Source organism: Harmonia axyridis, chromosome 1 (assembly GCF_914767665.1).
Source record: "Harmonia axyridis chromosome 1, icHarAxyr1.1, whole genome shotgun sequence".
Lineage (NCBI taxonomy): Eukaryota > Metazoa > Arthropoda > Insecta > Coleoptera > Coccinellidae > Harmonia > Harmonia axyridis.
Genome location: NC_059501.1, coordinates 74,128,394 through 74,141,137, shown reverse-complemented (window position 1 = coordinate 74,141,137; position 12,744 = coordinate 74,128,394). Strand labels below are relative to the sequence as shown.

The 12,744-nt window shown below is 33.7% G+C and overlaps 1 protein-coding gene across 1 annotated transcript; it reads right to left on the bottom strand.

Annotated features, from left to right (window-relative positions):
* Positions 1-2,522: 2,522 nt before the first annotated feature.
* On the bottom strand, positions 2,523-5,011 carry LOC123671280 (NAD kinase 2, mitochondrial). The gene is made up of 7 exons (XM_045605024.1): positions 4,827-5,011; positions 4,633-4,721; positions 4,145-4,421; positions 3,878-4,088; positions 3,632-3,811; positions 3,037-3,304; positions 2,523-2,977 (listed from the first exon to the last, which is right to left on the bottom strand). Exons 2-7 carry the CDS (start codon positions 4,667-4,669, stop codon positions 2,748-2,750), a joined length of 1,203 nt encoding a protein of 400 aa, XP_045460980.1. The 5' UTR covers positions 4,670-4,721; positions 4,827-5,011; the 3' UTR covers positions 2,523-2,747.
* Between the last annotated feature and the right edge of the window lie 7,733 nt (positions 5,012-12,744).

Genomic DNA, 12,744 nt, shown 5'->3' with positions numbered 1-12,744 from the left:
ACCACACTCACATAGTGGGCTATAAATAGAATGTCCAAGCTTGAACAACCCAAATTCATCAAAACTGAAGATTATGTGTTTATAAGAAGATCAAGAACTAGTTCATGATCTTCTTATACACGTTGTACATTTTTGTTCCAAACCGCAAACAGTCTTGTGCAGAATCGAAAAAGAAAAAAAAATCTCAAAAAAAGCTTTTTCTGGCGAAATATTCAAAAAAATGTGAGTCCTCATCGGCACCATTTCTTTCATAAGAATCCCATTAACTCATGATGAACCGTTGAGTTTTCACCCAAGATATGGTATATTTTCAAAATTGTCATTAAAAAGCTATCTGATGATGCAATAATATACTGGGTGCGCCATTTGAAATAAGGAAGTAGTACCTAGTCTGTTTCCGGTATAACCGGAAGTTGTAGAGATCTGAAAATATTTAAGGAGAAAGATCTCAAACCCCAATATGCAAATTTTCAGCTCAAAATTATTATTAGTTTTCCACAAACGTCTTATAGGCAATAGGCCATCCCAAAAATTATCCTGTATTGCACGTGTCCAAACGTTAAATTTCGATACTTCCAAATCTCGGTTTCTACTTTTTCTATGTTCTATGGGTGTTTCAGTTGAATAGCGAGTGTTCTGCAGGAATTTTAGTTCATCCATAATATTGCTCCGACTGTTGATGACTAGCTTATTCGGCAGCTCATATGATTGCTGAGTCAAAATTGATACCAGAAAATTTACAATATTATGGGGAATATGTGAAGATCAGGAAGAAATACTCAAAATAAAAAGTTGGATTTTTTCTTTAGTACCTGGTGAAGAGGAGTTATAAACCAGTTCTGAAGGTGCGCCCTCTCTCAAAGGTCCTTTCGAGAGACGCATGGTGACTTAATAATAATAATAATTAAGTCACTATAAGATTCACAGCCCACGACGCCATCTTTCGGAAGAGTCACTAAACCGGCAACCTTTTAAACACGTGTTTCAATCTTGAGATTTCCCATTCCCACTCTTTTCTTTTCAGAATTATGATTTTATGATACAGGTATATGACGAGAACAAATTATTAGCTTATAATAATTCTTGATAGTTATCGATCTTTTCGTTTTATAAGGTTTTTATTGAGTGAATTGACCTTACCACAATCAGAGCAGTTTCATTTATGGCTGTTTTATATAATATAAATGTAGGAGATGTAGAATTATTAACTTTTTTTAACAATTCAATATGATTTTCCAAAGCAGAATGCATCTTCCGTCCAAGAACTAGTGCTTAGAGTAGACATCAATGGTTCTGTTATTGTAGAAATGGGTAATCAATCACAATCTATTCAGTGAAATGAAAAACAGAAATCATACTTTATATAAGCTTAATGTGAGTTCTTCATAGTGAAGATAGTCCAATATTAGAATTTATAACAGTGAAATCAACTTTTATCTATTTTTCGAACTAAAATTGCATTTTCACACTTGTCCTTTTCAAATTACTGGCGCAAAGCCATCATCACTGAATTCAAGATGAAAATCAATTTTCATTCAAAAAATCATTTTGCTTACACAACGTATGATTTTGAAAAATTAATTGCAGGAATTAGAGCTTAGAATATTGAAGCCCATTTAAATAAGTGAATGTAATAATACATAATAATTGTAATAGTTGTTCCTCAGTGTATGCCCTTATAATTTGAAATGTTTCGATTATTATTGTTGTATCAAGTATAGACTGCCACTTTCATTGAAAAACGTGGATATCTTGCTGTTGAAGCTTTAACTGTAATATAGACGTAGATAGGTAATAACTGAATGGAAAATTATTGCAGAGATTCTTGAACTACAGATATGTATTTCAATTCTATTATAGACTATACTTACTTGAGATGTACATATTCATATGTAGTTTTTATATTAAAAACGACTTGGTGTTATTATAGAAAATATTTCCTACATATATCATTCTATCACAATAAAATATCTACCATCATTTGAATTTTTTTTGGTATACCTATTAAAATCTGAATGCTTTTTGTTAGATTTTTTTTTGACTTGTCGGTAATTAATGTTGCATTCCTAAACGTTGGTACAAAAGCTGTGATTAAATAATTAAGGAGATGGTTTTCTAAGACAGATAGACGCCTGTTTTGGGGCATTCGATAATCATTTCTGTTTGACACTTCTAACTATTAAGTTAGGTGAGCAACTCTATAGAAAAAGAACTAGGTGAGCAACAAATTTTGGAATAGGTGTCATCGATTTTTAAGAAAATGGCTTTGGCAACTTTATAGGGGTGTTGGTTGGACGGAATGTTTATGTGATTCTTGAATTCTACTCTACACCTATCAAAATATAAACTGTTAAATTTTTTTTTCTACAAAAGATTCCAAAGGTTTATTATCTCAGTATCGAGTTCCATTCTGATTTAAAAAATCCTGTACACTTCTACTTAGAAGTGTTTCTCCACAATTACAATCTTGATTTGTAGCATTCAGATTCAATTGCATAAAACGCATGAAAAAAATATCCAAATTCTAGTTTAAAAATTTTTTATTTTAGCTCTTATAATTATTCACAGCTTGTAATGAAAAAAGTGGAATGTTATATAAACATAAATAGTGTTTAGAATAAAAAATCTACAATCAAATGCTATCATAAAAAATTTTATAAGTATTACATCTAAGAAAAGTGTTTATTCTTATTCTAAATTCCTTAATAGCTATATAAGGAAGCAGTCTTCACTGATTAAGAATATCCTCAATCTAAAATAACAGTTCTTAAATTATCTTCAGGATTCAATTCAAAGATAGCAGTGGCTCCATCGTTGAAGGCAAAAGATAAACCTCCATCTACCACAATATAGGCATCATCACAGTTTGATTTCACTACAATTTTCTTTGCGAATCCCCTAGGTTTCAGTCCTTTTGGATCTGGCCAAACTCCACCTTGTATCATGTCTCTAATACTGAAACCCATTCTATCGTCATCTGAAAAAAAATAGGGATATACCTCATGGCAATATGAAAAAAATTGTAAACTGATTTACCTGGAGCAAACTTCAAATTGTAATTATACATGTCAGCATAAATTGTAGCCAAGCTATTTTTATCTTCAGTTGGATTCATATTCATCAACCGCAATATTTCAGCTACAGATTGTACTGAAATTCTGTTAATACTGTAAAACCAAGAAGTTGACCCTGTTCCTGTACAAATACATAATCCTGAGCATTTTGTATTGGTAAAGTGATCTGCGTCATTGAAATTAAGTTGAAGATGTGATACTTTCGCTGACAACGTTTCGCCAAGGAAAATCTGGAATGAAAAAAAAATTGTAGTGTAGTTTTCTATACACAAATCTGGTGAAGAATTTGTAATCTTATATCAAATTTTGTTTTTCAAGTGGGTAACCCAATATTAGTTTACCCAATTTCAGTTAGACTCCTTGAAAAATAAAGAAAAAAAACACCAGCTGATAGATTTCTCAACACAGAAAACAGTTCTCTTGAAATATATCATAATGAATTTGTTCACCGATGATGAGCTAAATGTAATGATAGTTATCATGAAGCACTATAAGTTTAACAAATATTATAATATTTCAAGGTTAATTACATATTCTGTACATTTTTTTTTGCCTACCTCATTGAGTGCAAGGACTGGTAATAATTTACCACCATTTGAATTAACCTTTTCCCATTCCTTTTCTAATACTTTCTGAGCATCATAAAAAGGTATTTGATGTAATAGCTTTGGTTCCATTTTGGTAGCACCGACAATTTTACTACGTATTCTACTTCTAAACGTCCATTTGAATGATCCCTGTAAAGGAAGAGATTATGAACAACAAATGGATCTTGTAAATTCTAGACATGTCTCTTAACTTACAGCTCTAAATTTCTCGAAGGCCTCTTGTGGTTCAGACGAATATTTCTTTGGTAAGCACAGAAAACCTTCTGAACGGTTGGGATCTGAATTGATACCTATCACAGGTATGTTACTGTTTTTTATTAAACTTGCAGCGAAAAGAAATGTTCCATCTCCTCCAGCAGGTAAGACGCAATCTGCCCATTCTATAGCATTTTTATTGTAAGAGAACCTGAAGAAATATAACAGAATAATTTTTTTGTCTATATTACTTTTCATTCCACAAACCGATTAACAATTTTCACATCACTTCCCATATTCTTCAAGACTTTTGCAACTTTAGCAACATTTGTTTTTTGTAGATTATTGTGGTATTTCAATTTTTCGAGATTAGTTCCTCTATTTCTCAACGTTTGCTCAAATTCATTGTCGTTTAGTTCCTTAAATTTCATTCTTTCATAGTCGTACCTTGTGAGTTTGGAAAGAATTAATACTTTATTCAATTCCAATTTACCATGAGTTTCAGAACTGACAAAACGAGAATTTCCAACATTCTTATTAAATCCTAGAAAAAAATATGCCTTAGAATGTGTCCTACGCCTATGATTGATAACTTTTCAATATCATAAAGAAAGGAAATAGAAACAAAGGTCTATGATCGATCCCGTCGATGTCAAGTTTAAGGTTATATATATATGTAAATTAATTGAATATTTCATTAGCATAATTTGAATGATGCATAAACTAATATTCAAAATAATAAATAAACAACTCACCGAAAAAAATGTTCTGTAAAAGCTTGTTTTTATTCATAATGATATCTGCAAATTACTTTATCACTTGGAATTTTCAGAAATTTACTTATCTAGAACAAAAAACATTTTTCCACCAATAAGACAAAATATTTATTAGAATAATTCAATAAAATAACTGGAGTTAAATTCACTCCATATAATGGAAACAAACTCACCGTTAACAACAGATTGTTTTGTTAGGAAACCTTATCTATACGTTATATTGCAACACGACATAAGAGATTTTTCATAAACAAGCATTTCAGCTTGCATTAAGGGTCAAAAATATGGCACTAAAAATTTTGAAATTTTGAAGGTTATCATAATGACGACTAGTATTTTGATTTCTCTACTGCAGATGTTTATATCGAATTTGGCAGCCAAAAGCACGTGGTTAATGAAATTCTGTGGTTTTACCAGTGTCGTTCGTGCGCCATTAAAATAATGGAATATTAACCGTAAATGGTTGGAGTGTAATTATTGAATACTCACTATTTGGAAATAACAAAATTTTGGAAGCAAAAAAATTAAAGAACAATATTTTGGAAAATTCATATTTACAGATAATTGAGTGTTATCATGAAATTTGAAAATGGGAATAATCCGCCTAGAACTTCGGTAAATATGCCCGAAATTTTTTTCTGTTAATTTCAAAACTGCATATTAGATCGAAAAAATAATTTGAATTTGGATGTAAAATGCAGTATCGAGCACAATTTTCTGTGAAAATATTTTCATAGAAAAATCATGAAGAATACCAAAAACGAAATTTTTATGTTGGTACTCGCCACGGTACTCCAGCCACGGATCTTTTTATTATCTGTCAAATTTGTGATACAAAAAACTGTTCTGCCAACCCACATTTTTCAATGCAAAAATCACTAAATGATATTTATGGAAATGTTTCCATATTTCATTCATTTCAATGAAAATTCAGTAATTAAAGAAAATAATGTATAATACTCGTAGAGAAGGCTCATTCTACCACTCGTTCGATTACTTATTTTGCATGGAAATTCTATGGAATTTTATGGAATTATTTTATTTTTATTATTTTATTTTAGGATGCGCATCCTCTCCAAGTATTTGAAATCTTTCGTGTTATACCGTAGCAGGTATTTTCTCCATTTCGACGCGTGGACTGAGCGGTATGCCATGAAAAAAACCATCTTGTACCAATTTGCACTCTCTCAACATCAATCAAGCGGTAGTTTTTCTGTTGAATTCAACATATACTTCTGTAAAAACGCTATTTTCGTCCTTATTGTTACACCTACCTTAGAATAAGCGTGAATACCAGAAATAATAGTTTTGCTATTTTTGCGCATCTAGGTTTGTCCCTAATGAAATTGAAATTTCATTTTTTTCTCCAGTCTCATTAGCCTCAGCATCGTCAGTGTCAGTGATTAGGTAACTTTTCACGAAACTGGGTCTTTTGAAAAACGATGATATTGCGGTTGGTCAATGATACAAGACTTCCATCATTGATCTCAAATCGGAATTATCAAAAAGATTTTCCGTCTTCAACAAAATCCAGATGAATGAATTATGATGAATGAAGCAGTGAAGCTGCAAATATTTTCAGGAGCAATAAAACTGGACAAAAAAAAAACTACAAATGGAAACGATTGACTTCCAAGAGAATACAGTTTTGAAACATAAATATATAAATACGTTCTTAATGAAGAGGTTTAGATAAAATTTGTGTGCTTTTAAATTTTGCACCATATTTGGATCAATAGAGAAGAGATAGTAAAATATGTATCCGATGTGATAAGAGAAATGATAACATTCATGTAAATCAAGATGTTGTGACCGATAGCAATATTACTCATGCAGCGAATCCGATAACTAAAGATAATATTTCATCTGGAGATGCCTTGAAGACTTCGAATGCAATCAATACAGGGTGTCCCCAGCGTCAGAGTCATGATCAAGTAATGTCTCCAATTCTGCATCTTCTTAAACTTATATCGGCAGAGACATTTTTTGGACTTTTCCTCACGAAAGTATCTTTGTGAATCATTAGTGTTGTCCAAATTGAACTATGGATTGGCAGTATTTTATATTTATTTTATGCTTGTCTTGATTCGGTTTCAAGGTAGGTACAGATTACAGAAGGTACAGAACTCGTGCTGTCGGTTCATCTTTGGCTTGAGAAAGTAACCAACTTGCGTGGCTCCGGGTCGAGAATATATTTCGGCTTCAGATGACGATAACTGTAGAAAAAATTTTGAGTTCCTCTATTCCTCCCTATTGGAGGGAAAAGTTGATTTTTAGGCGTGATATTCATGAGGTTGCCATTAGGCATGGACAAAGGCTTGCGTAGCCTAGATTCGGTTCAGCCATGTTTCAGCGCTCCTTCACTTACAATGCAGTGCCATAGGTATTTGAGAGCATTCGATGAGCTTCAGCCGCAGATTTCTTCAGATTAAAGCAGAAAATAACAACCTCCCGCAAATGACGAGAATTTGGCTCGTAAGCTGACATGTTTAATCCAGAATAAGTACATTCTATCAAGATACTTGATTTTCAGCAATTTTATTGTATCCGTACTGTGCAGTGTGCACATTAATAAAAAATGATTAAATGAGAAGAAATCTTGCAAAAAACACTTTTATTTATGAAATTTATCGTATAAAAGAACCAAAAAGATCAAGATTGTTGAAATGGAAACACAAATTAAATCACTATAAAACATATATAACATAATAAAAAATATAGTTTATCAATATTGACAAATCTCAAAGCACTGTTTGATTACATCTTTTTCCATTCTGCCTAATCTATTTACTTGCGGGTTTTTGTAAGTCAGAGCAGCTCTGGAAATTTATCTTTCAACATAAACTGAAGAAGATGCTGGTGTTGATAAAAAAATCTTTGCCAATTTGGCCAAGTTTGGAAAAACGTTTTCGTGCTTCTTCCACCATATTAAAATATATGTCAGCATCTGGTTCAGACAATTCCGTCCATTTCATAACACCAAGCCATTTCATTTGCTCGATTCACAAGAGATTTCTTGAATAAACTAAGGAGATCGATGTCAAACTCACTGATGTATTTCCTTTGATGATGGTTTTGGTGCTTGCAGAGGCACTTACATTAGAAGTCGAATGCTCTAATTTCCCCAAAGCTTGTTCATAGATTTTAGTATTTTTAGATTGAAAATGCCTTTTCCATTTAGATCTTTTACGGTGGGTTTAGTTGTTTACCTAACCCGTGCATTTCCCTTGCTCATCAGCCGTGTTCATACTATTCGGATCTTGTTCAGGTGTGAAATAATTCATGGCTTTCTTCTTTCTATTAGTATTAGTTTTTGGTGTGTCGCAATTTCAAGATCTTCGGATTGAGAAGTATTTTCCTCTGACACATTCTGACCCGCTGATGTTTAATTCCATGGAAACACCTTTATTTTGCCTAAACGCAATGCCGTGCGGCTTGTCCGTATCAAGCTCAAGTAGTATCAAGTAGCTTCATATCAAATCAAGCAAGTTTCAGATTGGAGTTACCTATTCCATGTCATCATACTACTATACTACATTTTGAGGGAATCGGCCTGGTTTGCACCAATAATAATCTGGTTTTCTTTGCCAAGCTTTATTTATTTCAATCCATCCTCAGGGCGTCTACAAGATATACAATAATGATTACAAATATGGAACACTTCTTATTGTCTAGGAAGGTAACTAAAAATGGTCAATCTGCTAAATCTAGTACACAAAAAAAAACAGATTTGGTCTAACAAATACAAACATATATTGCTAACCAACTGAATATTGAGGTTTTTTGTGTTTTTACCTCTTCTTTCATTGAAATATTTCATGTAATCAAAATCATATGAAATTTGAGACCTTCGAAAACTCGGAATCACAGGTCAGCAACAATTTAAGCAGTTTTTCTAATGAACAACAATGTTTTGAACAAAATGGAGATCGATTGATGTTAAAAGGCATGCGTTCTTTCGTCATTTCCGTATAAGAATGCGTACGTGGAATAACAATGATAATAAGATGCGGTAACTAGGTATGCAAGCGAGATATGCAGTTTTTATTATCACGAAAATTATTTGGACTGTGGTTTCACTTAACTCATCTACAGGTCCATCGTAAAATGATTTTCAAATCGGGTAGGTCAATAGATAGGTGTAGGGGAGCGACGGCTAATGGAGCTCAGTGGACAATGGCGATCAATCATTTTCCTCCAAATTCTTGCTTTAATCTGATTTGACTATAGACAAATCAGATTAAAGCAAGAATAAAGCATCCACGCTATAGCGTGCCATCTGTATTGAATTATTTTAAGCATATTATGAACGCGCCACGTTGTAGGCAGTAAGGATTTTCGAGTGGTGAGGGTAAACGTATTTTGTATAGTGCTGGTATAATTTCACCTTCTACTTCCATAAAGGTTTGTAAAATCGTCTTTTATTATTTTTACAGGATTTTGATAACATGAGATGTTTCAATGAAATAAGACGTGAAAGCACCAAAAACCTCAATATTCAGTGAGTTGAAAATATATGTTAGTATTTGTTAGACCAAATCCAGTATTTTTGTATGATACATTTACCAAATTGACCATTTAAGTCACCTTAAAAAGTAAGAAGTGTTACATTTTTGTAAATATTATTGTATATCTTGTAGACGCCCTGAAGATGGATTAAAATGAATCCGAAAGCTTGGCAAATAAAACCAGTCGTCGATGGTATCCCTCTGGAGAGTTTCTTATAATTATAAGCATAAAATGTTTGAATTGAATTGAAAATAATTGTTAAAAATGTATGTTTGCACTTATATGATTTCACCTTATTCTTTCTCCATCACATATTGCACTGGCGTATAGTTCGGTGAGGAATTGATTTCAACCGATATAAAAAACAATAATTGATAAGATAACGCCAAAATGGTGAGAGACATCCTAAAGATATACCTAGCTTCCACCTGGGCCCTGACGTCATCAGGGGACTCCAAAGATATTATCTCAGAGTTGCACAGATACAAAAAATAAGTGCTCATATCAATTTAATTGCATTAGAATAGTGATTGAAGCTGTGCAGATATCACCACAGGTGGAATTAGTTATTGCAGTCTACCCGCATTGGACGAGTTAGAAGAGGAACAAGTGCTGAGCCTATTTAGAAGATTGAAGAAGAAGAGTGACTCGACATGAACACCAGATCCACCATAGGATCTGGAGGATTCCAGGAGGCCACTTGTTCGAATCGATCTAACCATGATGACATAATCAAGATGAAAAATGATTTGAAAACCGCAGAGTTGAAGATTAAACATTCACAACAGCTATATAACAACATGGAAGCTATGGTAAAGGACAAAGATTTAATAATTTCAATACTTCAATCGGACTACCACAATGTCAAGTCAAACAAAGTGTCCGCGGTAAAAAAAAATTACTTTGGTCTTACAAAACGAAAGAGCAATACCATATGGGGTGAAAACGATGACGTTATTGACGGGAGATTTTGGCTTTACGTGTGTATAGTGGTGCGGCCTCTTGTAACTGCGTTGCAGCTCGAATCATACCTGAAAAATAAATTCAAGAGCCGAAACTTTGTGGTAACCCAGTTATCTACAGATGACTATACGCTCAGCAGATCATTCAGAGTGGGTGCAGATATATCACTAAAAGGTGACCTGATGGATCCCAACGCCTGGCCAAGAGGTTGTCGTATAAAGCCATTTGGTCCTTTTCGCGACCAATAAAAAAAACAGTGTTGGAGTGTTTGGTTTGAATTTTTTATTGGACCATGAAATTTTGCTGATTTTGTAATGAGCAGTTTTGTTTTTACCATAAATGCCGAACCAATGAGTTTATTCATTTTCCACTCCTTCAGTTACAATTTGCGTAATTCACTATCGATAATATTCATACAATCTAAAAATGCACTGAACCAATACGATATGGTTTTCAATCAGGAATATCTGCCTATCGCGCTTATCGTGTAAAAGATTAAGCCATTTGGAGTCATGGACTTATTGATTAATTGAATAAAATGAAAATTGAAATTGAATAATTATGCAGGCTTTCAACAAACAGTAAATTAAACAATAGAAGCACTAAAAAAATGTATCAACAGACATACAAGTAACGGGTGTTTTTTTTCGAAGTATATAACTTTAAGTTAGCATTATTATTCAAGATAGCGACCGATTTAATAGCTGTCAAGTGATTTATTCTCAGTTTGGTTTGGCATTTCATCATGAATAGACTCACGCCTGAACAACGCTTGCAAATAGTGAAATTTTATTTCGAAAATAATGGTTTTGTGCGGAATACGTATCGCGCACTACGTCCATTTTATTTTGTTTAGCGATGAAGCGCACTTCTGGTTGAATGGCTACGTCAACAAACAAAACTGCCGCATTTGGAGTGAAGCTAATCCTCAAGTGTATGCCGAAACACCGTTACATCCAGAAAAACTGACTGTTTGGTGCGCTTTATGGGCTGGTGGACTCATTGGTCCGTACTTCTTCAAAAACGATGATGGTCAGAACGTTACAGTCAATGGTGATCGGTATAGAGCCATGATTACTAACTTTTTCATTCCTGAATTGAACAACCATGATGTCCAGGAGCTGTGGTTCCAACAAGACGGCGCAACATGTCACACAGCTCGTGCCATTTATTGAAAGACACGTTTGGTGACCGACTGCTTTCACGTTTTGGATCTGTGAATTGGCCTCCAAGAACTTGTGATTTAACACCGCTAGACTACTTTTTTTGGGGCTATGTAAAGTCATTGGTCTATGCGAATAAGCCACAAACCCTTGACCATTTGGAAGACAACATTCGCCGTGTTATTGCCGATATACGGCCACAAATGTTGGAAAAAGTCATCGAAAATTGGACGTCCAGCTTGGACTACATCCGAGCCAGCCGTGGCGGTCATATGCCAGAAATCATATTTAAAATGTAATGCCACAAGATTATCTTGTGGATAAATAAAATTCATGTCAATCGAATAATCCATCGTTGTTTTATTGCAATTTAAAGTTCTATAGCTCTAAAAAAAAACACCCTTTACAACATGTAAGTGTTTTTCAAGAGAGGCCGACTGTGTTTTCATGTAAGTCAATGAGCACTGGTGTAAAATAGTCTTATCTATGGAAATCTGATGAAAATTTCTACAATATCTTTGTAAATCAGACACGAGAATATGGCAGTCCTTAAAAGGTGATTCTTTAATTTATGGTAGAGCAGATTTTGGATATAATGTGGGTTCAAACGACTACAGCAAGTATGCACTAATGTTGCTGAGTGATCTTTGGTACCGATCTACGTCGGCTGACTAATGTATTTCTGAGCAAGGCGTTCGAGCTTTGGTACTATTGTAGTAAAGTGGATAATTGTTTGTTTTATTGCAGAGTTTTTATGTAGGATACCTAGACACTAGACAGTGGTCCTGAAAAACTTCAATTTCGAGCTGAGGGTCACAAATGTAAGTTCTACCAGGTGCAACACATCAGCTCGATACTCAATGTGACCAATGTTGAAATGTTGACCAAATATACAATAAGATCTGAATACTGTTTTGCACGATGTCAACTTAAATAGTGTCTATAAAATGATGAAGAAATCAAGAATATAAAAATATGTCCAATTCCCTCAGCTCTGAGCAGTGTAAAAGCTTTCTGAGGCTGAAATCTCCCTAACAATAATTTATGATGCTGTAGGCAATAGCAGTGTTCAGGTAGCAGGAGTCAATGGTGCCCATTTTTTTAGTGAAGCACACATGAAGTCATTGAAAAACGCCTTCGATAGTTTCTTTGTTACATGTGTAGTTTCTGGCGAAACAGTCGATATAATGAAAAAAAAATCAAATTAAAGAATAAGATAACCCTCCCAATCTGGGCCATTAGAGGCCAATAATTTTATTGAATGTGGTAGGTAACATTATTGAACGTCTGTTATTCGATAGAATGACACCCTTTGTTGATAGGACTTCTGTCATTTCTGCATAACAATCAATTGACCTACCGCATCCATAGGAGTAAAGACTAATCGGTGATAGAGCTATCAACTCTATGTAGAACTATACATATAGGTAGATCAGCTGGTGATTGTTTTGACGAA

Excerpts from the sequence above, each read along its gene's own strand:
- LOC123671280 (XM_045605024.1), bottom strand. The coding sequence starts at position 4,669 with ATGAATAAAAACAAGCTTTTACAGAACATTTTTTTCG. Across the intron at positions 3,305-3,631 it reads CAGTCCTTGCACTCAATGAG|ATTTTCCTTGGCGAAACGTT; the intron begins GTAGGCAAAAAA and ends TTTTCATTCCAG. Across the intron at positions 2,978-3,036 it reads CAATTTGAAGTTTGCTCCAG|ATGACGATAGAATGGGTTTC; the intron begins GTAAATCAGTTT and ends ATTTTTTTTCAG.